General features: G+C 42.2%; 1 protein-coding gene across 5 annotated transcripts in view; it reads right to left on the bottom strand.

Annotated features, from left to right (window-relative positions):
- The window catches only part of SLC4A10 (solute carrier family 4 member 10), a 241,770-nt gene that overhangs the window by 150,729 nt on the left and 64,448 nt on the right, over positions 1-26,593 (bottom strand). Inside the window, exon 1 of one of the 5 annotated variants that reach the window (XM_075609246.1) lies at positions 15,068-15,570. The exons of the other annotated variants lie outside the window; for them this stretch is intronic. Coding sequence (XP_075465361.1) covers positions 15,068-15,112 — 45 coding nt within the window. The 5' untranslated portion in view covers positions 15,113-15,570. Of the gene's footprint in view, positions 1-15,067; positions 15,571-26,593 lie in introns of those variants that run through there. 5 annotated transcript variants of the gene reach the window in all.

Consider the following 26,593-nt stretch of genomic DNA (forward strand, 5'->3'; position numbering starts at 1 on the left):
ATTGGTGAGGCGGTGCAGCTGCCTTGGGGAAAAAATGCAGACCAGGACTCTTCTAAGTCAGTACAAAACTATTTAATGGCACATCACAGCAAACGATCCACTCTTACGCGTCTCACGCGACAGACCTTGCTTTATCAAAGAGTTTTTAGGATATCCCTGCTTCACCACTGGTGGCTCAATCAGTCCCTGCTTCAGTACAGGTGGCTTAATCAGAGGCTCAGTCTCAATTGCGCCTCTGATTGAGCCACCTGTGCTGAAACTGCGATATCCTGAAAACATGACCTCTTGGGGACTGGCGTTGAGCACCCCCGGTTAACTAGAGCAGGCATGTATAACTGTGGTTCACGTATATGTAAATGTTGCAAATTTGTCAACAAATACAAACCTTTTACAAATATGATTACCAAAAAACGTACCCATCAAACAATACTGTATATCAATTGTAACTCAGTAAACGCCATTTATCTTCTCACCTGTAAATGTGGGATGCACAACTACACATTTAAAAGATAGAATTAGGGAGCATATCAGACATATAGAACAGGGGGGCATGAATTTTCCTGTGTCGAGATATTGTTCCACTCCTAATTCAGATTTTCATTCTCAGGGCCGCCGACAGGGGGGAGAGAGCCGGGACAAGTGTCCTGTGCCTGGTTGCTGCAGGGTCCCCCGCCGGGTGGCACCGGAAGTTCCAGGCCCAACTTCTGCGTTCAGCTGCCAGACCTCTGGTTGCTGCCAGGCCCTGGCTCTCCCCAGCTGTTGGCTTCCCTCACTCTCCTGCGCTGGGCCTCTCTCATATGCTGGTGCATGACGGAAGCTGGGCCCAGCTTCTGAAGCACACCGGCATGAGAGAGAGGCCTGGTGAGCGAGAGTGAGGGACGCCGGCATCAGTGTGGGAGATCCGGGGTCCGGCAGCAACCAGAGGCCCGGCAGTCAGACCGTTGGGCCTGACCTCTGGCCGGGCCCAACTTCCAGCACCGGCCGGGCCCCCGCAGCCTGTGGCATGAGAGAGAGGCCCAGCGCGGGAGAGTGAGAGAGGACTATAGCAGTTGGGGAAAGCCAAGGCCATCCCCAATGTGAGTGTATGTATTGGGATGGTGGGGAGGGTTTAATGTAAGCATGTATTTGGGGGAGGTTAGTGTAAGTATGTATTGGGGGGATAGTGTAAGTATGTATTTGGAGGGGGTGTATGTATTTGGGAGGCATTGTAATTATGTATTTGGGGGGTTAGTGTAGATATGTATTTGAGGGGGTTAGTGTAAGAATACATTTGGGGGGTTAGTGTAAATATATATTTGAGGGGGTTAGTGTAATTATGTATTTGGGGGGGTTAGTGAAAGTAAGTATTTGAGGGGGTTATTGTAAGTATATATTTGGGGGGTTTAGTATAAGTATGTATTTGAGGGGATTAGTGTAAGTATATATTTGGGGGGTTACTGTAAGTATGTATTTGAGGGGATTAGTGTAAGTATATATTTGGGGGGTTAGTGCAAGTATATATTTGGGGGGTTCGTGCAAGTATATATTTGGGGATTTACTGTAAGTATGTATTCGAGGGCGTTAGTGTAAATATATATTTGGGGGGGTTAGAGTAAATATGTATTTGAGGGGGTTAGTGTAAGTATGTATTTGGGGGGTTTAGTGTAAGTATGTATTTGGGGGGTTAGTGCAAGTATATATTTGGGGGGGTTAGAGTAAATATGTATTTGGGGGGGTTTAGTGTAAGTATGTATTTGAGGGGGTTAGTGTAAGTATATGTAACAAAGTCCCCCCCCCCCTCTGGGAGATCCACTCATTTGTTACCGTGTGGTGCTGAGGCATACCTGTTGGCTCCAGGAGATCTGGGCTGTCTGTGTATTTGGAGGGGGTGTATGTATTTGGGGGGCATTGTAATTATGTATTTGGGGGGTTAGTGTAGATATGTATTTGAGGGGGTTAGTGTAAGAATACATTTGGGGGGTTAGTGTAAATATTTATTTGAGGGGGTTAGTCTAAGTATATATTTGGGGGGGTTTAGTGTAAGTATGTATTTGAGGGGGTTCGTCTAAGTATATATTTGGGGGGGTTTAGTGTAAGTATGTATTTGAGGGGGGTAGTGTAAGTATATGTAACAAAGTCCCCCCCCCCCTCTGGGAGATCCACTCTTTTGTTACCGTGTGGTGCTGAGGCATACTTGTTGGCTCCAGGAGATCTGAGCTGTCTGTGTTGTAGTTGAGACCAGGATAGGCTTTTGGATATCATCTTAGCTCTTTCTCTGTGGTGTTCAGTGCCTCCAGCAGTAGTGGGCTCTCGGGAAGCAGGTGGTTTCCGGACCTGAAAACAACGCGGTTCTGCTCCAGAGACCCCTCGCTCACCTACACTAGTAATAAAATTTAAATTAAAATATGTAGTAAGCACCAATACACAACCCATCACCTGTGCCTCCACATAAAACCATTATTTATTTATTTGAACACACGATTGATAACATAGGCCGGCGGGGGTCCCCATTGGCGTCCGGGGGTCCTCGGGGGTACCCGTGGGTCCCCACTGGACTGCAGTACCATTCGTATTGTATATAAAAAAAAAAGATGGCCTACATTTCAATAAATACACCTCCCCCCCTCAAACACACAGTACAGTAATGTGCAAACTAACTATTATCCAGATATGGATATTTGCCCATTATTAAACAAAACATTAGCCAGCCAGCATAAATAAAGTAAATAAAACCGTTCTACTTACCCCTGCCACTATGAAGGGCATCCTCATCAGCATACTGCAGGGCCATGTCCTCTGATGCCTGCAAGAATAATAAAAAAATACAATCTAATGGCCCCTAACAACCTTAATCACCTTAGCAGTTAATAACCGCTATAGTAATTAAGGGGTTAACCCACTCTCCCCCACTACCCACCCGGGAGGCCTAAACACCCACCTGGGACCCACTATACCCACCCTGTACCCATTGATTGGCATAGTAGTACATCATACCCATACAATATGGGCATGATAAGCTACTATAGCAGTCAATTGTCACCCTAATACAAAAGCATGAATGTCCAAAATACACAATAATAAAACATATACAACAAGCACCTAAACCCCCAGAAACAAAAATTAAAAGCACTAGCCAACCAAGCAATTACCTAAATAAAACCACTAGCCAATCAATTAAAGAAATAAAACCACTAGGCATTCAATAAAATAATTAAAACCACTAGGCAATCAATTACATAAATCATACCACTAGCCAAACAATACATTTAATAAATACAGTAAAAGCAGTAACCAACACAACAATTAATTCATACAACCACTTTGCAACACATAAATTAAAACCAATAGCCAACAAAATACATCATTAAATAAAAAAGCAAACAAATCTGTCAAAAATAAATAAACAAGCCATCACAATTCAAAACAATTTAATCTAAACAATAAACAGAAAAAGAGAATATAACAGTCAATAGAAGAAATACATTTGGCCAAAAATGCATTGGCTGCCACTGTATATCCTAAACAGCCACAGATTAATACATTAGCAGTCAATGGGCAATGAAAAACATAAAGAAAAAACATTAAAAAAAAACTGTAAAAATAAAAGTACAAACATTCAATATTTATCTTACCTTTAGAAGTGTTGGCCCTCCGAATCCTGGGGAATCAGCAAGCTCTCGTACCGCGACATCATGAAACTCAATCCAACGCCATCCACTGTGACGATCCGGAAGAGGTAACCAAATTCTTCTTTCTTTAATCTTCTCTCATCTTCTTCTTTCTTCATCTGTGATTACAGTATTTCTTTATTTTCTTTATCTTCTATCTTCATCTGTTAATCCAATAACCCCATGTTAAATCCACGATGTTGACCCATCGGATTTTTTAGCTCAAATGAGACGTCAGGCCTTAAATATGACCTGTGATGTCACATTTGAGCGGAAAATGCTTCCCACGCCATGTGATTGGCTGCGAAAACCATGTGCCCTTTTTTTCTTTTTTCTTTTAATGTGATGTCAAGTAAAGGGACTGAAGCCAGCTAATCAGAATGGCTGTACTTCATTTGCGTTTAACATGATGTCACAAAATTCAACATGGCTGCCGTCACATGGTACTTCAGCCAATTAGATTGGGGATATAGTTCTCACAATCTGATTGGTTGTAGTACCATGTGTACCGGGTGGGTAGTGGGAGGGGTTACCCCCTTCATTACCTTGGCAGTATTAACGGGTTAAGTAACCCGCAACCCCCCACAAGGCCTAAACACCCACCTTCACCCACCCCTGCTACCCACAATAAGCATGGCACTGGTGGTTAACCCTTTCATTACCTTAGCGGTTAGCTGCTATACGCTATATACAATAGATATATTTAAAAAAGGTTGGACATCTTTTTACAAAGGAAAGTTATACAGGGATTTACCAAATAAGTGTAACATTTATTTATTTATTTATAAAATATTTTACCAGGAAGTAATACATTGAGAGTTACCTCTCGTTTTCAAGTATGTCCTGGGCACAGAGTAAAACAAAATAATACATGGTTACAAATACAGTTACATAAATGAACAAGGTATACATTATATACAAGACATTGCGTGCACAGTTAAAGAAAATATATATTATGAGCGTATGAAACAGTTACAGACCAGATTAAAGTGTGAGACAGCCTTAGATTTGAAAGAACTTAAACTGGTTAACATGGTTAGTCAAGTCTGCCTCTCCCTTCCCCCTGTCACATGCCTGTAAGTCCTTAGCAGTCTAGGCTGTGACAGGCCATCCTGTGGACTTTTGACCACCCTCAAGTGCGGTGGTGACTTATGGCTTGTGTATAGCCTATCAGGTATGGGTACAGACCTTGAGCCCTCTCCTTCTGGTTCCTCAGAGAGGCAGTGCTAAATTTAGGTCTATTCCCCTCCTTCCTAAGGAGTGGGAGTGATTGCCTCTCCTCCCCGCTGGGAGTGAGAGAGGTCAGTCCTCATGGCCATACAAGATCTTAATGCTCCAGCCTCAAAGAGCAAGCACCATCTGGAGACCTGGGATTCTCTGAGCACCCTGCATCCACTGTATGTATAAGAGCTGCATTGACTGCTAAATAAACCCCTTTTCTACGTACCCCTGTCTGAGTTTCCAGTCTGTTGTGCAGGGGTGCATATGATTGCTTCGGTGGGGACTGCCTCCAGAAACCCTGGAGTCCACTGAAGCTGGAGGCGCTGAACACCTGAAAGAACGTCAGAGGTCATCAGAAGCCTGTCCTGGTCTCCATTCCATCGCAGACAGCTCAGCTCTCATGGACCCTCACAGGTATGCCGCACCACTGACTCTTGTAGCTGAAGCAGTATCTTCCAGAGGGTGGGGGTACATGTGTTACATAAGTAAACATGGGAAGGATGTTAATCCAGGGAGTAATCTGATTGCCAATATTTGGAGTCGGAAAAAAATTATTTTTGTTTCAAGGAGCCCAATAACATGAGATCCTATTCATGATTTAAATCTGCAGACTAAGCAATATCCTAAATGTGTGGTTTTTTTTTAAATAAATCAGTTCTGTACTATGAGAAAATACTTGAAGTATTTAAAAAAAAAAAACAACTCTGAATGACATTTTTTATGTATTATAATGTAACAAGCATTTTTTTGTTTCTATAGAACCATTTACAAAGTCACATTCACTTTCTCTTCTGAAACAGGCTCTGGCACCCCCCCCCCCCCCTTTTTGAGCCCTGCCCTCTCTCTAGCAGTGCACCAATTGTATCTGGTGACTGCCTGGTCAAATGATCTTCCCCACCAAACATTGCATCTTTGGTCCTCTTCTGCTGCACTGATAGCCATTTAGTGAACCCCTGAGCCCTATCTTTGCCAATCGATCGGAAACTTAGCTAATTACTTATTGTGTGGATTGCATAGATGCACACATTAAAGCGAAAAAAAAAAATCGGCAGCTTGGACTGCTGCTTTAATGTGTAATATATAATAACAAAATTTAAATATTACAAATAACTGCCTACACATCAATTTTTGAAAGTTCTGTATGTTAGAAAAAGATTTCTGAAACTGCAAAATTTCACAAAGTATACCAAATATTCTCATTGATGTTTTTACAATATTACATTTACAACTTTTTTTTTTTTGGCTGGTTTTTAATATCCAAACCTACGATTTGTAATTCTGCCAGCAAGTGATGTGACACCTTTATAAAAAATTATTAATGCCGTCTGCTGTAATAATTTGCACATTTTATGAGGTAGTTTCATTTATCAGAGGACACATTCACAAATGTGTCTCTATTTTAAGCTATTCTAACCCAGCACCACACAGAGACATAGATTCACTAAAGGCTGACAAATGAACAAAACTGCGATTATCAGTGCTTACACAACTTTATTTAATGACCTATTCTCTAAAGCAATATCACAGTGGTAATGCAAATTAGTAATTCATGTCAAATTACTTATTCCCATGCTATTCACTAAACTCCAATACCTTCCTCTATTGGGCTACAGCCACCAGGCTCGTATTAAGCCTATTTTGACTATACAGTTTATATAATGGCCACTATATACATAGACAAGATAAGAGTAGCTTATTAGAATAGGTGATAAAAATACAAAATATTACAATTTTACAACACAATAATATATTAATACCTTAGTAGCCCAAGTGGCCAGCTGATCATGGTTCGACTACTAAAGGCTTGATGGTTTGACTACTAAAGGCACATAAGGATGTTCGTTTGCATTTAATTGGTAGTTGGAGACATCAAAGGGGTTAAATCATTTTATGTTTTGGGGTTTTGTAATAAATCCATAATACAAAACCCGTCGGGATCGCTCAAGTGCAATTATTGATGGGTCAACAATACCCAGATTGGGAGGTACACCGACTCTACCCCTCCCCAAAAATAAAGATTAACTGGACATCATGTATTTGACAGATAGGAGATTAACAGAGGCCCTCTTATCATTATTGCAGAAAGGATTACGTTTTTCACATCAGGGGGTGATCAATTCACCATGGTAAAAGATTTACAAACAAGGCATGAGAAAAAGGCTTGTGATGATTTGGAAGCCCTAAATCTTCACAATCTAGTAGTAGATGAAAGAAAGGTGTATTTTAGCTAAATTGCAAAGGGAGCATGAGATGGGGGGAGGTGAAGAATGTCGCGTAGGATTTACAAATCTAAAGCCTAAATTTACATTCACGCTTCCCCCATCTTTCACTCCTCATATAGAAATCATTGTGAATTAGGTTAGTTGGTCCAACAAAATTTAACATCAGTGGAATGGAAATTATAATCAGTGGGATATCATAATTAAATCAACTGATAAAGTGGGAAACATTGTAATGAAAGAGGAATTTTATCAAAAGAGGGTGCTGCAACAGCTTGGTAATAATATGGGTTATAAGAAATGATCAAGTGACCAAACCGTGAGCGTACAGTCCAGTGTCAGATTTCCCATTAGGCTCGTCAGGCCCAAGCCTAAAGCGGCAAACTTTTGGGGCGGCAAAAATGTCCGCAACCATTTGCATTTGCCTGCCCTCTCGGGCCTATCGGACGTAATGGCCTCCTCCGTTCTGCCGCCCTGCTTCTCCTTCAACTGATGTCTCGTTACCGTGGTGACGCGACGTCATGTTGGTGACGTCCGCGGCATCATTTAACCCTGGATTCTGAAGGAGAAGCAAGGTGGCAGGCACAGGCGGCAGACACAGGCAAGTGCCTAAGGGCGGCAGCGCTGGTACAGTCCCTATTCAGTCAGATCCTAATATCAAAAAGGGCAAAGGAGTTAATAAATCCAGATGAATTTGCATTTTTTTAGGTCATAATCCAAAAATTCCTAATTTTACGTAATCCGAAAATTATAAAAAAAAAAATATCTATATATATAAAAATCGAATGGTTAGTACTATCTGCGGTGAATCTGATTGGTCCTCAGCCTGTGGCCAATCAGATTGGTGGGTCTGACATCACCCAACTGCCATTCTCTTCCCCCTCGGCGCCACACACACACACACACACACACACACACACACACACACACACACACACCTCTCTCTGACGCTCATCTCTCCCTCCCTCCCGGCGCTCATCTCTCCCTCCCGGCGCTCACCTCTCCCTCCCTCCGCTCACCTCTCCCTCCCTCCGCTCACCTCTCCCTCCGCTCACCTCTCCCTCCCTCATTCCGCTCACCTCTCCCTCCGCTCACCTCTCCCTCCGCTCACCTCTCCCTCCCTCCGCTCACCTCTCCCTCCCTCCGCTCACCGCTTCCTCCCGGCGCTCCGCTCATCTCCATCCCCGGCGGGGGAACAGGCAGTGGCCAGGCAGGCTGCCTTGCGGCGCCTAAGATGGCGGCGCCCGGAAGGACCCCCTTCCTCCCTCGCGGCGCCTAAGATTGCGGCGCCCGGAAGGACCCCCTTCCTCCCTCGCGGTGCCGAGTGAGAAGATGGCGGCGCCCGGAAGTAGAGGTAGGTGTCACAGCCTCCCCCCCGGAGTGCCTCCCTGACCCCCGGTCTCACATGCGCGCAGCTCTACTCTCTCCCGGTGCCCGGCTCCCCCCTCCCTCCCTCTAATACCCCCTGCGTGCACAAGCACCGCCTGACGCACGGCACGTACACGCACGTACAGGCACGCACGCACAGGGACGCACGGCACGCGCCGGATTCCCTGCCGCCTGCGCTCTCCCCGCGCGGTCCCCTCTCCGGCCTTTCCCCCTCCCGACGCCGCTCGCCGGGTGTCGCGCTCGGTTCACACACACACACCGAAAGGCGGTTACGTCAGGAGGACCCCGGGACGTGGAACGTCATTAGGTGACGTCACGGGGCGGAGCCTCGGATGACTTTTAACCCTCTGGCTGCCGTGTGTGTGTGTTTCACGCCCCCCCCCTGCCTTTCACGCCCCCCCCCTCTGCCTTTCACGCCCCCCCCCTGCCTTTCACGCCCCCCCCCCTGCCTTTCACGCCCCCCCTGCCTTTCACGCCCCCCCCTGCCTTTCACGCCCCCCCCTGCCTTTCACGCCCCCCCTGCCTTTCACGCCCCCCCCTGCCTTTCACGCCCCCCCCTGCCTTTCACGCCCCCCCCCCTGCCTTTCACGCCCCCCCTGCCTTTCACGCCGCCCCTGCCTTTCACGCCCCCCCTGCCTTTCACGCCCCCCCCCTGCCTTTCACGCCCCCCCCCCTGCCTTTCACGCACCCCCCCCTGCCTTTCACGCACCCCCCCTGCCTCCGGGCAACGCCGGGTATATCAGCTAGTGTATATATATATATAAAACCCCTGGGAAGGCATATTGTGTCAGGGTTCACAGTGTTACCCTAATGTTTGCCACTATATTTCTAGGGTAGTGCAACCATTTTCTTTTTACCTATCTTTGTATATTAAGGAAACTTCAGATGTGCTATATTGAGGAGACTGGATTATATAACTACAGTATCAATAATTACACCATGCTAGTGATAATAGACTGAACATCAGTGTACATGTCAATCCTACATTCTAATGAAATGAAAGCTGTAGAATAGTTATTGTCCACTACAGGGGAACAGTATCAGGAGCATAATAACAAAAATATAACAATTACAAAATAAATAATTGTTTTACATTACATGTAATGATGGTTTCTATCTACAGACCCAAGGAACAACAATGGGTGTCACTTGTGCCCTGACCTATGCATACCTCCACTTTGGTTGGTGGGAGTAACAGATAGTGTTTGAGGGTTGCATGGATAGGTTCACGGCACATGTAGCACTGGCTTTGTGTCACTGATGACATCTTTATGATCTGGGCACACAGGAAGAGTTATCCTCATTTGTGCAATGTCTAAATATCAATGAGTGTAATCGCAAACACACTTGAAATGTGAGGGAAAAGGAGGTGGTCTCCCTAGGCCTGATACTGAGGATGGAAAGGAAACCGTGATTACTGACATTCATCGTAATGAGACTGTCACAAATTGTCGATCGGTGGCATGAATATGACATATACCTGCCTTCATAAAGGAGATTCCAATAGGACAATTCCTCAGATTGGAGGTGGAATTGTTCCAATGAGGGATTGTGGAACACACACAAAAATGTATGGATGCAAATAGTACTCCATGAAATTGTTTATTAATTGCAAAACGAAAGAGCTGGTCTATATACTACATTGTGACTGCCCAATATTCTATGAGGGAAAAACAAAAAGAAATTATACAGTAGGAGTAGAATTCTTGAACACCAATGTGACAAAGAGAAACATGGGTTTCCCACTTCACAAACTCGCTCATTAAGCTCAACCAAGCCACACCTCCCAGCATAAATGCAAAATATAATACTAACCATCTAATTAGCATGTGTTTCATGGAAGGGAATAAGCACATATTTTTATGTAAGTATAGCAATTATTTTTTTAGGGCTTTATTTGAATTTTAAAGGTTAATTTTCTTTACCTAAGGGTGAACATGGGCCATAGGTCTAAAAACAACCAATACTGTATGTATTTCTGTTCAGTTAGCTCAAACATCAGCGTCAGAAATAAAGTGCATCAGTTTTCTTTGATGTTGAACGAAAAGTTGCTGGAGTCCAGTTCCTGAACAGCCTCACTACTAATTGAAGGTTTACTGCTTGCTTATGTAACATGGTGTGTCCCATAATACCTCTGTTTTCCCCATAATGTATCTGTGATGTAAGTTCCTAGTAAGTTCAGGGCCTTCATGGGTTAATCTATGGGCCATTGACCCCCCATTCCGCCCACTTGTAAGGGATGGAAGTAAGGTGGTGACTCATGGCCTGTGTAAGCCTATCAGTGATGGGTACAGTCCATGAGCCCGCCCCTTCCTGAAGCTAACCAGTGAGTGTTGCAAAGTTAGAGCAGTCTTGCTCTACCTTCGAAAGTGAGACCATGGGCTGTCATCCTCTCCCATTGCGTGGATGAGCTGGCCCACCCTAGGCTGAAAGACCTGGGGACCACCAAGACTAGAGGCCCCATACTATCGGGGAAAGCATCATCCAGAAGTCCTGGGATGTTGGACCTCAAGAACTATGCTGTGTGAAGAGCGGATGCAGCATGTCCAAAAAATCTACTTGTTCACTATACCTCTGCCTGGGTGACAGTTTCTGGGCAGGAGGGGTAGGGAGTGCAGTGGTGGGAGATTACATTCTAAATCCTAGGAGCCCATCACAGCTGGAGGCGCTGAACCAATGGGTAAGAACCCAGAGACCACCCAAAAGCCTGTCCTGTTGCCCCTTACCATCGCGGCTACTCAGCTCTCTTGAACCAGCAGGTATGCCTCAGCACCACACTAAGACAGTAATGCCGTCCTTCTCCCAGAGGGGGGGGGGGGACATGCATTACACTTATTAGAAATCAGTTATCTTGATGCACATGAATGAATGCAAATGTTATGGTCTTTCATAGGACTCCCATAAATACCATGGATCATACTAAGGAATTCCCCTCATACAGTGCTATATTTACTAAGTAGGTGCATTACGGCCTATGACCACTTAATACATATTTCCTGTTCTGCCAGCTAATAAATAACAAAACAATATCCAAATGTTCCCTGTTTGTTATTATTACATCAGAATTAAAACTATAGAGAGAGTATATAGCGGCGGTATTATCACCCACAGTGATGATTAAAATATATACATGATTTTCTCTGTTAATAAATAAGCATTGTTGTTCTTTAAACGGAATTATCATTTTATATAGGGACATTATAGTACTACTGTATTACCACTGTATACAGAATATTAGTCGTTTATTATTTTTGTACGTATATATTCTGTGCATCTACAATGTAATGGAACCATTATGAAAAAAATATATATATATAGGATATGCAGCCACTACTGTGCGTTTTATATTTAATGCTGAGAAGAATGAAAATGTCTCTAGAATTGTCCAGCTAACAACCACAGTGTAATGAAGAATATATGAATTTACAGAGCAGCGTCACAAAACACAGCTATGAAACCAATACCTGCAAGAATGTCACGACAAAGCCAAGAAACAGAATGTACTCATGGAAACTAATACATCAAAATACTGGAAATACATTCCAGCAGATTAAGTAGGTTTTTGTGGCAAATGAAAGGTATATTGAGGCTGTTTCACAATTAATCAAGTTTAAGAATATGTCAGTGTTTCCTATTAAAAAGAATGTAAGCTGGATAAGCAGATGGGGACGTACGTCTAAATGACAGAAATGTTTAGTAAGTAGGAATTGTTTTAAAATATGGTTTTAATTAAAAATGAAAACCTAGTTAATGTCATTGTTTTAGAGCAGGGATCTGTTGACCTGTTATAAATGTGTTTTCTTTGTATCCCCACCTAAAGCATAGTTATGCAGTCGTGTTGAAAATAGTATATTGTTCACAAAATATTCCATGAATTGACATGCTGACATTGACTACACTTCTGCATATCAAGGCCTGCTTTAGTCTTTGCAATAGGTATATTTTTTTTTAATGGAGCATCTTGAATTCACTCATTCATTAGAAAAAAGACAAGGAGACTTAGAACTGTGACAGTGAAATGGAGGAAGAACAGGCCTAAAAATATGAGCACCGTTTATTCATCAGTCCAGTTTATAAATGTACAGTGCTGAAGCTATGGAACAGACAATACAGGGATCTAATTGTCCATTTGTATTTCTAGCAAAAAACAAATACAGATAAAGTGCGCAAATTACTATTTCTAATGTTTTAACCCTTCACCACCTTTGTGATAAATAAATAATAATTATACAACCTCTAAATCAATCGACAGTGGTCTGCAGCTATAAGAATAGGGATAAAAACCCCTAGGGAAACTGTAACACAAAAAAGACAACAGCGCAAACGCACATAGTGAAGTATGTAAAGATAAACACAAAAAAGACAACAGCGCAAACGCACATAGTGAAGTATGTAAAGATATAACACAAAAAAGACAACAGCGCAAACGTAACACAAAAAAGACAACAGCAAAAGATATCAAGCCACACACAGCTCCGGAGTGGAGGCTCCACACCACTATCGTGACAGTCTGTCCTGAGGCTGTGAAGGGGAAATCCTGAGGTCCGGTGGCAGTGTGACGATTGGTAACTCATGTATTGCACATGAAATGCTGTAAACAAAATAATCTGATGTACGCAGATATCTTACCTTTCAAATATACACATATATATCTTTACATACTTCACTATGTGCGTTTGCGCTGTTGTCTTTTTAGTATTTCTAGCAAAGTATTTTTGTTACCCTATATATATAGCACCCTATATTATAGCATCACTTGTGGCTTCCTATTGGGCCACAGGATGCAGGGGATTTAAATACCACGAAGTACCAGTAGTATCCTTACAGTTATGTATTTTGGGAACCCCTGCTTAACATCCTGGTAAAAAAGGGGAGGGGGGCTGGCAGGGGAGATGGCTGCTTTATGGATTTTGTATGATCTTACTACCAGTTTCATAGGATATCCCTCTAAGCTATTAAGATATCCTCATCTACCAGCAATATTTATCAACTGCTCTCCCTCAGCACAATCCATGAAATGATGAATGAAATATTGCAAATATGATGAAAACATGTACTTATTTAAATCACTTTGGTTCCCGGGGCACCTGCAATTTACATTGTCCCCGTGCATTTCAGAACTGAAGTAAGGAGCATATTTAATGTATTACCTACTGTATATTACTTTTCTTAAGCCACTAATCTGGCTGATCAACATTTTCAGCCAATCGATCATTTAAAGCTGCAGTTCAGTCAATATCCTGCATGTGTGTTTTTTTAATAAATCAGTTCTGTAGTAAGAAAAAATACTTTTAGCATTTTCTGTTTTTAAAAAAACAACTTTGAAAGAGCAATTTTCTTGTATTCTATTTTAACAGCCATTTGCTAAGGCACTGCCCCTTCATGTCCTGTCACAAGCCCTGGCACACCCCTTTGTCAGCCCTGCCCTCCCTCTTGCACATGTCAGTGCAGGAGTGCTCATGAATATTCATGAGCTTCCACTGAGTGACAGAAGCAGAGGAAAAACATATCCCACATCTAAAGATTTCGCCAATCAATACATGGAGAACGAATTGACTGGCAGCTATACAGTTCTTTAGGTAATTAGAGATTGCCCACATGAAACTATTGAATTAAAAATAAAAATAAAAAAAAGACTGAACTGCAGCTTTAAATCCTTTAGATTGACAAGAATATATCAATGCTGCTGTTTATAGGATTGTTATGTAAAAAATGAGATGTTCATAAAGGACACACAAGCTTTATTGTCTAGAAAAACACTGGATAAAACAAAGTGAATGGTTAAGATGTTGTAGCAATGTCAACCTGACACGTGAATAAGTGGCATTGCACAACAAATGCTGCTACATTCCAATGAATAAGACCCAGATCCAAGCATATCAAGCCCATCCAGGCTCCATTTTTTACTTTTTAACCAGTGACCATGAAAGGGGAGACATGCATTAAATAAGAATGCATGTAAGCGTGCTATGAGGCTATGGAGTTTATGCATCAAAGCACGAGTGGTGCAATTCTGGGGCAAGATGTCTTGCACCATATGGATCAAAACAAAAAAGCCAATATAAAGCAATATATTACTTTTTATTTGAAACATTTGGAGCATTTTACTGTATGCATCAGAATTGTACCCTTTATGCCTTCACAAATAGAGTCTCCCCAGTTTCATATTCATGAGAAACAGCATCACACATGGTAAAAACATCCATCACAAACACAAAAATAGTGAAAAGCATGTCATTGCGTTTGTATACATATCGATTCCTACATTAAATTATAGCAATGCATTTCAAGACCATCCTGCTTTCTACTGGTTAGATTGAGTGATGCTGTTGACAAGCCTTCTCATCAAATCTTTTATATTCTTAAGTGTTCTTATTCCCTCTACATCTAAACAGAAAAATTGTATTCATTTTAACACTTATGCTGTCAATTTTCTTTCATTTCCTTTATTGTTCCATAATGGTTTGTACTTTTACCCTGCACAATAAAGTTGCTATTTAAAATCATTATACAGAACAAAAAATGTAGGCCGAAAAAAACTCGCACAGTTATTCTGATAAATTATGAACAAAAATAGCCATCAGGCCTTACCTGGTGACAAAGAGACTGAGATAGCTCACTGCTTCCAGACAGCATGACTCCTCTATTCCCAGACACCACTACAGATTGTTTTAATTATCCTGAGACAGTATCCTACACCCATCTATTTCCTTGGGACAATATAACTGTATTAAAAATGTTTCCCTAGTGAGAAGCTTCCGCAAACCTGTGTTCTGGAGTATCAAGATATCTGCACTGTTCGAACACTAATGCTATCTGAAAAAGCTAGGCTTACTGCCCAAAGCTATTCTGCATCAACCAAAGAAAAAGCATGTCGCATCCTTCAACTCATCACTGTCATAGGAAAATCCATCCTGCTGCCATGGATTTTCTCCCTCTCTCTAACCAACCAAAGGAAGAGGAGATATTCTGGTCAGCTGATGAAATGTGCAAAACAAATATTATTCAACAGGGTTATAGATTATATTAGAGAAACACTGCCTCAAATATGACATATATAATCAGCAGGGCAAAATCCCCCTATACATTTGTGTTCTTTCCTGACACTGTGCTGACTTGCGAACGTTTCTATGTGTGACAGATGCTCCCTTTATAATGTGGACCCTCCTCCCCCTCCTCCTCCTCTCTCTGTTCCCTGTGATGTTGCCACTTTCCAATGACTAACAGCATGTGTCACTATAATGGAAGGAACTATGATGATGAACAAGTGATGTAAGCTGCACATAAACAATATTTATTTGGATAAAAAAATATTAGGACCAAGATATAAAGTAAAGTAAGTATACATATACAGGATATATATATATATATATATATATATATATATATATATATGAGGTATTTTGCTATTCATAACCCTCACTCTGAATCCATCTTGGATTTTACGTCTCAGGAGATGCATACAGGCTTCACTTATCTTTTACCGGAAAATAGTTCCCCTTTAACAGCTTTGGGTTTCGATATTGATTTTTTTGTCTGGTGACTCCCCACATTCTCTCATTGAGAGTCAGCTATCTAGTGATAATGTGATGTCAAATTACACTATACATTCACCTTTTAAACCCAAATCTTTATATTTTCCCTATCAATCCCAAGGCAGTTTTATTGAAACTTTTTATACACTTGCCCATTAGGACTTTGAAAAAATATTCTAAAAGCCTCCCATCTCCAAAAACAATCTCACTAGGGGACAACAATTGGCTGTGAAGAACTTAAGGGGGTAGACCACATAGTGATTAGACAGGCGGCAGTATAGTGTTACAAAATAGAGTTGATTACATTAATGAAGCAGTGAGGGTTCTTGGTGGCAGTACTTCAAATATAACATTATCATATGATCCTAAAGATGAGTTTCAGACACTCTATCAGAGACATCTCTTACAAGCACATGCAGTGGTTCTTATCAGCAATTTATAGTACAAATGATTGTGTATAGAACATCCACGAACTCCCATATTTTATCACTTGACCAAAGTCCACAAATGTCTGCATACTCCTCCAGGCAGAACCATTATCTCCGGGGTGGAGTCGATGACATTCAGCGTGTCTCAATATGTGAATTATTATGTACAACCTTACAGTATGTTATATAACTCAGGTCACACCTGTGGGACACACTGCATGTCATTGACTTCATCTCTTAGATCAAATGCACAAAGACTTACAAATGGGCTTCTTGTGATGTTACAACTCTTTACACATGCATTAAGCACACCAAGGTTGTTCAAGTGATAAAATATGTTTTGGAAATTTATGGCTTGCTTCCTACCCATCTCTATATGGGATTGTGGGAAGAGAAACATGTTTGGAACACACGGCTGGGGGCAGGTCTGGTATAGTTTCATCCATCAAAATATAAGGGCTATATTTGTATAACAAGAGTATCTGGGGCACTCCCTATAACGTATAAAATTTATGCAAAAGGTGTATATGGTCTATATCTGTGTATAGGTCTATATCAAGAAGACCGAAGGACCAGGTCAATATCATGCCCCACCTAAGATGGCTCCTGTAAAGAAGTCAGCCTGTCTCTGGTTCTCAATTGTCAGCAGCTACTCCTGGGCTTTAAATAGCAGGTAGTTGCTCCCTGTCCTTGCTTGTGCCCTGTACCTTATTCCTGTCCTGTCAAGCCCTGCCGATAATCCTTGTTTTGCCTTGCCTGTGTTTGGACTCCTGTTTGTTTCTGACTACCCTTACCTGCCGCCTGCCTCGACCCTGGAACCGGACCTGACTACCCTTGCCTGACGCCTGCCTTGACCCCATAACTGAACCTGGCTACCCCTGCATCCCAGGCCTCAGATCTCAGGCCATGGTCGGTGTATCACTCCCTACCTCTGCCCTGCAGTTCCGTATCCTGGTTGCAGTCAGCGACATTACATGTTGCATGAGCTACGAAAGGGACCCTGCAGAAGTAGCAAATGCCCTAACCCATCAGGGCTGGCTCCTAGGAGCCCATGCCAACCACCTGGCTATGTTGGATCAAAGACTGGAATAGATCTCCCCTTCACTAAAGACTATGTGTAGTCACCTCAATACCGCGTGAGGAGCTCCGTCTTCTCCCATGTCTGCGCCTTTAGGCGCTGAAGTCGCACCAGTACCCATGGTCTTAAAGGAGCCCTGGATTACTACTCCTGTCCACTATGGAGGTCTCACCTCAGTTTACAGAGGATTCCTGAACCAGTGCTAGGTTCAATTTTACACGTAACCATCATCCTCCACTACCCAACGCTCCTAGGTGGCATATATTTTCTCCCTCCTCACAGACGAAGCATTATCTTGGGCATCCCCCCTTTATGAAAAAGGTTCCCCCTGTTTGATGACCGTCACCTTCATGCAGACCTTCCGAATGATCTTCCATACTCCCGGTTGTGCGTTTTTGGCCGAATCTGCACTCCCGCAGAATAAACAAGGCTCTCTCACCATGGGACAATGTGCGATTGGGTTTCACGATGCTGGCAGCAGAGACCGATTTGAACAAGGGGGCTTTGCAGTCCGCTTTCTGTCAAGGCATTGAGGAGAAACTGAAGGATGAATTAACTTACAGGGACTTTCCTGCTGATCTAGAACGCCTGATCGCCCTATACATTTCCCACGATATTCGGATGAGGGAGAGACATAAGGAGCAGGATTATTCTCGCAGTTTCCGGTCTGTTCCCTTGGCACACACTCTTCAGGTTCCTCATAATGAAGTTTCAGAAGAACCGGCAGAGCCCATGCAGTTGGGCAATATGTATCTCACTGAACGGAAGAAGCAGCGCCTTCTCTCCTTGGGATTGTGCCTCTACTGTGGAGACAAAGGCCATATGGTACGAGCCTGTCCTAATAAATCAGGAAACGTCAGTCTACAGCACAAATAGGGGAATTTCCTCTGGGCATATGCACCTTCTCCTCATCTCCCAGTCACCTGAGAATTCCAATCTGTTTATCATGGCTGTAACATTCAGTTACTTCCAAGGCCTTCATGGATTTTGGAATCATTGGTATGATTCTTGATAAAGTCTTCGCTCAGCGATTCAATACTCCTCTCCAGAGAAAAGACGTGCCGTTTGGTATCTCCTCTATTGATAGTAGACCTTTGGGATCTGGGGTCGTTTTGCAAGAGATGGCTCAACTCAAAGTCGCAGTTGGTGTATTGCACCATGAGGTCATCCATCTGGACGCTATCCATTCCCCAACCATTGATGTCATTCTGGGGCTTATTTGGCTACGTACTCATAACCCCCGGATTGTCTGGATCTCGGGACAAATAGCTTGGGGGTCTGCCTGCTATCGGAAATGCCTTCCACCCTGCTGTCCTGTGGGGACTCTTCTACTACCTGAACTGGAAGGTTTGCCAGGGCTCCCAGCCTGTTACTCTGATCTCAGGCGGGTCTTCAACAAAGAACAGGATGAGGAACTACTTGTGCATCATCCCTTTGATTGTGTTATTGATCTTCTTCCTAGGATGACCCTTCCTCGCGAACATACGTATCCTCCGAGCCTGCGACTAAGGCTATGAGGGCATACATTGTTGAGAATCTTAAATGGGGATCCAAAAATGTGAATGGTTGATGCCCTATTCCGCCAGTTCTCATGGTCAACAAAGACTCTACAGACAAGGATCCCATCATTCCCCCATCTAAGATCATGTCCGCTATTACCATGCTCCAACGCATTCAGAAAGCCCAGGCCAAGTTGCCCATTGCTCCATTCCTCCATCCAAATTCTTCATTCCCCCTTCTTTCGGCAGGAGGTTCTATGATGGGGACACAAATCAAAACTCGCAAGCCACCCTGGGGTCCAGTGTACACTTGAGCTTCTCAAGAGGACTTTTTGATGGCCAGAATTAAAAGCGGAGGTACAGGACTTCGTCTCTGCCTGCAGTGTATGTGCCCGAACTAAGGTTCCTAGAATGCTGCCTTGTGGGCTTCTGCAGCCGCTGCTGATACCCTCCAATTCTTAGACGCACCTATCCAATAACTTTATTGTGGAGCTTCCTACCTCTCACAGTATGACACACATTCTCGTTGTCGTCGATCACTTCTCAAAACAGGCTAATTTCATACCCTTAAAGAAACTTCCCTCGTCATCTGAACTCGCAGACATCGTCATAAGGGAGGTATTTTGTCTGCATGGTCTGCCATTACAGACTGTCTTGGACAGGCGGTCTCAGTCCATATATAAATTTTGGAAGTCATTCTGCAGGCGATTGGGGATTGATCTTCATTTCTCAAAAACATACCATCAAGCTAATCGGCAAACTGAATGCAGTAACCAATCCCTGGTAACCATTACCTTAGGTGCTACGTCAATGAATGACAGAATGATTGGGCACGGCTGCTACCACTGGTGGAGTTTGCCCGTAACTGCCTATCACATGACTCCCTGAGCTGTTCTCCCTTCTTCACAGCATTGGGTTATCATCCCTGTACTCTTCCCCTCCACTCCCCAGCAGTGGGTATTCCAGCAACTGATACCAGGGTACAGAATCCGCAGGACCTTTGGAAGGGGATAGAGACTACTCTTCGCTTGGCTAAAGAGAAACAAAAAAAATCATCCTTACATCGTCGGGGATAAGGTATGGCTTTCTACACAAAAATGATCAGTTTAAGAAGCCTTCAGCAAAACTCAGACCACGATTCATTGGATTCACAGGATCATACGAAAAATGAATGAAGTCACCTTTCAACTGGAGATCCCTTCTTCCTTAAAAATTCCCTCCACTTTTCATGTGTCCCTGTCGAAACCTGTGATGAGGAATCGTTTTTCAGAGGTTTCTCCCCCTAATCCTGTAGCCATTTAGGGTGAACTTCAGTACGAGGTACGGCAGATACTGGACTCTCATAACTCCAGAGGCTCACTACAGTATCTAGTGGACTGGTAGGGGTATGGGTAAAGAGATGGAAAAAAGGGAGTACAACCGTGTAAAAAACAATCACGAGATGACCCCAAAAAGAAAAATAATTATTGTTGACAAATGCACCAAGAGATAAAAAAAATGCACCACCTACACGTTTCACGCTAAAAAGCACATTATCAAGGTGTATACAGATAAGAATTGAAGCAACTCCGAAGATATCAGCTCCGGAGACTTCCGGCATCAATTTGATGCAGAAAAAATGCATTTTTTTTTCTAAGTCCTGTCTCGGCGCCTCTCAGCATCTTCTCACCAGCCTCATGCAGGTTTTTGGGAGAAACTAGCCATTCTAGAGCTGCGATTAGCTTTGATAAGCTAATCATGGCTACTAGAATTGCACGAGTTTCAGAACCTGCCGATAAGTGGCTTATCGCCGCTTACCTGGCGATTTTTTTATGACGGTTGAAAAATTTGCCAATTCTTGCCTTTATCGCCCACTTATCGAGGCTTACTGAATAGCAGTAGGCATTTTGGCCGATATGTGCTCGATAAGTGGCTTACAGTATGAACGCTTATAGCCTAGGTTTCTATGTGTCTAAAGAAACTAAATATGTTTTCCTAACAGAATTTCCTGTATACTGAGAACGTAACAGCATTAAACAAGCCAACTGCTTAAAGTAAACCCCAAGCACTCTAACTTTTTTCTACTTCTTTATTATTGTTTTTATGAGTGCCGATCCATTGTGGGGTTTTTTTTGTACATGTGTATGCATATTAAGCAACTTTAAAATAACCAAGTAATTACAATCATTACTGAAGTATTTAAACGTTATACTTATTACCATATAAGTTTTGTCAATTTGATGTAGCATTGGGCACCCCTGTCTTTTGTTGTATACATTTGCCACGCTCAGTAGCACTCATTTTGGCATAAACATATATTCATGATGTGGTGGGTGTAGGAGTTTGAGCTAGCTGGGAATGTGTGTGTATTAATCAATTTCTGACTGGTAACAGTTAAATGGAGGTAGGTGGCACCTCCCCTCAGAGCTCACCACTCCCCACCTTTTTAACTTGGGAGGTTCTGTCATTTTGCTGAATGGACAAGACTCACTGCAGTTGCTTTCCCTCATACAGAGGTAAAAGGAAGGGTTCACAGTTTTTGTGTTAGGACCGGCATTTTTAATTATACCTTGACGTTTGGTATGCAGGCTTACGACGCTTTGGCAAAAGGGTTTAACTAAATAACCACGTAATTACTATCATTATTGAAGTATTTAAACTTTATACTTATTACCATATATGTTTTGTCAATTTGATGTAGCATTGGGCACCCCTGTCTTTTATTGTATACATTTGCCATGCTCAGTAGCACTCATTTTGGCATAAATATATATTCATGATGTGGGGGGTGTAGGAGTATGAGCTAGCTGGGAATGTGTGTGTGTTACTTCCTCTTAAACATTTATATATATATATATACCCCATACTCCCCCCCCCCCTAATCGCAGATCAGGTCCCCTATGGTGTTTTGGGGTCTGGCTATATGTCTCTGTGTGGTGCATACCTGCTGGCAACAGGAGGGCCTGAGTCTCCCGCGATGACATGGGGGACCACAGGTACAGGTTACTGGGGTGGATGCCTTCGTTCTGGTTCAATGGTGCAGCGCCTCCATCTATAGTAAGCCCCTGGAATGCGGGGACGAATCCTTACCACAGAGATTCCCCACAAGGATAAGAGATTCCAGTCTCACACATGGATTATCTTTAAATCAGCAGTCTTTATTCTCTTGGGCAGCAGCAGCAGCAGCTGACAGGTACAGTTTCACAGTCCACTAACTGTTCTCCCTTGTGATGTTCCTGCCGCCACTCTGGACCAAAGGCATCCAGAGTGGGGCTAGCTCTTCCCTCACCCCCTTAGTAGGGTGAGAGGTATTTGATCCACCTCACTGACTACAGCTATAACAGCTATACTCATGAGCTGATCACTCCTCTCCTCACTAACTCACTATCACTACACTGTCAGACTGACAGAACCCACACAGTCTAAATAGGAAATGCACTGCTCTCTTATGATCTGAGCAGGCACCACCCCTGTGTCTCTTGCTTTGACACAAGGTCAGGTGACCTACTTCCACCACTCATGGCAAGTGCTTGAAGTGGGGGAAACCCATGATAACTCCTGGCAACCTGCCTGTAGACCGACGTTCACAGAGGTACACAATTAGGAGACGTTTATAATGTGAAATTATAATAAGGCTTTATTGTGCTTTTTCCTTTTCATCAGGAAATCCATCCAAACAAAGGGGGGGAACAAAGCTTGTATTCACTTGGGAGTATTTCTAGTAAAACACTATGCAATAATTCACATCTCCCTTAGTCAAGCATTTCTCGCAGCCCAAAAACATATAGCATGAAATAAGCAGATATAAGCAGTCTCTTATGAATAAATGTCTTATCTGTTTCTTGGAGGGAAAATCTTCTCACTTCCTGGTTCAGCTTCAGGTGTAGTAGTTTTCCCTGGGTCTTGAAATCAGCTCTGCTGTGCAGAGCTCAAGACTGGTCAGCTCCAGAGATCTGGGTTTCTTTTGGTCAGTCTCTCCTGGGACTCAAGAACCGCTGCTCTGTCTCTCCAAAGGTCAGCTCTCAGTCAGAGCTAAGGAGTCACTTCCTGTCTGAACAGACAGGTTTTTGTAAACAATCTAATAAGGCAGGTGGTGTTTAGTAATTAACTACCACACTGCTAGATTAAAGGCACATTACTGAACAGGGATAAGTCCCCTGTTACACTGCCCTTACCAGGGATTATACCAGGAGGAGGATATAACTATAGCCCCATTTCTTACCAGGGCTATATATATATATATATATATATATATATATATATATATATATATATGTATATATGTATATATGTATGTGTATGTGTATGTGTATGTATATGTATATGTATATGTATATGTATATGTATATATATATATATATATATATATATATCATGCCTTGTCAATCCACTGCTGGATGAAGAGCTCCCCAATTATCTGCCACGCACTGAGGTTGCAAGCTACTCTTCTCCACGTTGCTCCAACACATTTTCTGATTTCATCCTCCCATCTTACTTTTGATCGTCGTCTTGGTCTTTTAATCTATCTTGGAATCCAGTTGAGTACATCTTTGTCCAAAGATGGTCATTTCTTCTTCCCATATGTCTGGGCCATATGTCTGGCCCACTGCTATTTTAATTCCTTCTCTCTTGTGATGTTGTCACAGACTTTTGATTGGTTTAGAACCCATTCATTATTTTTCATATCTTCGTGTATTACTAAAAAACAAATTCTGGTTAGAGATCCCCAATGTTTGCACTCTACTTAAATGAACCAAAAAATGAGGTATAGTTAGATCAGCAAATTGGTAACTTACAGAGAATTCTGAAGTGAATTATATGGGAAAGATGATACATGATGTACACGAAGAGACTGGTCAAAATCCTCAAATGTAACGAAAACAATAAAACTTTTTTAATTATGTGCTAAATATTTACAAAGTGAAATCTAAAAACATTTGCGGTGAGATTATGAGCCACTGGTATAGGATCAATAGGCATCCAAGAGAAATATCCTGGGGTCTAATTGAATCCTCTTTTCCAAATTTAATTAGTTCGAGATCATCCTTAAATTAGATAATCCACAGTGTATCTCACTTGGGAGTATAGCATACAGACGGAGTCAGAAGCGGTATTTAAATAATTGCACGTCTTGTTGTAGAACAAGTCACCTAGAGTATACTGTATCCTTGTGTATATACTTAAGAACAGAATGGCAAGAGATATAGTAGGTTTTACTTAAGAGTGACCTGTCTAGGAATGCAAATTGGAGGGCAACAAACTCATACAGTACCAATTGTTAAAATGTTTTCCCCATGTGGATATCACAATTCATCAGTCATCAAGTATTAATGTATTGGATAAAGCATAAAAGTATAAAGACACAGACAAAAATATATACACACAAGATACACACACAAAACTGAACCCATATATGAGCATCAAATTGGGATCATCATTGCTGAGAATTGGGAACAATTCTACTCTTCAAGCTGCACCACATCCTCCACACAAGTTTGGAATGTTTATAGTTAGAGCGCTTCCTTTTTTTGCTTAAAATTATCAGGTGGGTGTGTAGAGTCAAATAGAATATTTACATAGGTGTAGGAATGGACTAGATCTAATTGGACCGCCTCTAAAGTCAATACGGTTCCTGATGTTATTTAATTCTATATACCTGTCTGTGTCATTATGCATTATCCATGTCATAAATCCTGGGGTTTTACTCTTTTATTTATTTGCTGATTCCATTTAATTGTATCCATTCATATTTACAGTTGCACTTGTGGTGACTGGTACTATTCATTTATTATTCATTTGCTATTTGATCAGGTCATCATCTGTACTAGACATCTATCTGTTTCACAGAGTCTGGGTTCAGTAAGTAACTGTGGAAACTAGCTTTATATCCTATTGGATAGCTGGCCAATACCATTGTAGTGAAATTAGACGATTCAATACCTCTTTTCTAATAAGGCACCATTTACACTATGGTACCTGGCATCGATGGGGTTAATACGGCGAATGAGTAATCACTCCAAGCGTGCCCCGCAAGGGCTATTTAAGGGGAGACATTACGTTATGTCTTGACGCCTCCCCTGAAGAAGCGTAGGTTACTACGTGAAACGTACGACGGGTTTTAGAGACGTCACGATGGTGGCGTCAGTGGTTGAGAGCTGATGTGGAGGCAGTTGAGCTAAGGGCTGAAATCGGGTAGTATAGCGGTGATTGTTTAATGTGTCACAATGTATCTATTGGTATGCTTACAATGTGTCTACTGGAATCCTTTTTATTCGTAACAATGAGATACTAGTATGACCCATAAAGACGGGGGATTAAACTTGTTATTCTACGATTTAATTATAGAGTATAACAAAGTATCAGCGGTTACTGAATGTTCTCTTAGATCCTGTGGTTCTCCAGGCAGCGTGGTTTCTTGAAGTCATACAGAAAATGATTACTTCAAGTTACAAGTTATTGCTGCTAAAGGTGGTTCTACAAGCTATTCAATCATAAGGCGTACTTAGTTTTCACACATGGTTTCTCCATTTTGGCTTTATTTTTGTTAAATAAATCATGACACGGTGTAATATGTCATGTGTTAATGTGTGCATTAAGATCTGCTAAGGTCAGAGGATTGTTATTATGTCCTAATATGTAAAACCATAGAATTCCAAGAGGGTGTACTTTCTTTTTCACACAACTGTATACAGAGAGTATATTCTATGGCAAAGATGTATTACATTCTCCCAGATGCAAAACTGGGAGAAACCCAGGGCAAAGAAAATTAAAGCAAGTGTGCTGTTTTCTTTGGTATATCTGGTGCACTTTTATTGCTGTAGTTTTCTAGCTGGTAAACTGAAGCATAACCCCAAATATGTGTTTTGGGATGATTGTTAAATGCTATCACCCCTTTTCTGCAACCACAAATAATTCTGCATTATCATATTTGTAACCCATATGTTACAAAATGCTACTGTGTGGTTGTGACGTAACATCAGTCTACTGGTACCCAAAAAGGAGAAAGTCACCTTACTGGTACACTGAGTCTTCCCATAGTCCAGCAGCCAGAATCGTGCCTTGGTCCTACTGACCACAAGGGAATCCCACCCTGGCTATAGCAAAATGGTACACAAAAATAATCCTAGCCTCAACCTGCTAGGGCCCACTATTATACCCAGGGTACCTCTTACCATTCCCGGTAACCACAGGCTCTCAGGTGGTCACAAAATGAATACTATATCCTGGTGGTTTCTTGGGTAATTGGACCTTCACCAACTCGGGGATATATGTATATATGTATGTCTTTATTTATATAGTACCATTAGTGTACATAGCGCTTCACAGCAGTAATACACGTGATAATCATATAAATAGCAAATAATACAAATAACAGATCATGGGAATAAGTGCTTCAGACATAAAAGTAACATTTAGGAACAGGATTCCCTGCTCCATAGAGCTTACAATCTAATTGGTAGGTAGAAAGAATGTACAGAGAAAGTAGGAGGGCGGTCTGGTAAGTGCATCTGCAACGGGCCAAAATGTATGTATGAGGTGTATAGTATCAGCTACAGAGCTACTCATATGCTTCGTTAAGCAGGTGTGTTTTAAGGTAT

The sequence above is a fragment of the Ascaphus truei genome, chromosome 7 (genome assembly GCF_040206685.1).
Source record: "Ascaphus truei isolate aAscTru1 chromosome 7, aAscTru1.hap1, whole genome shotgun sequence".
Taxonomy (NCBI): Eukaryota; Metazoa; Chordata; class Amphibia; order Anura; family Ascaphidae; genus Ascaphus; species Ascaphus truei.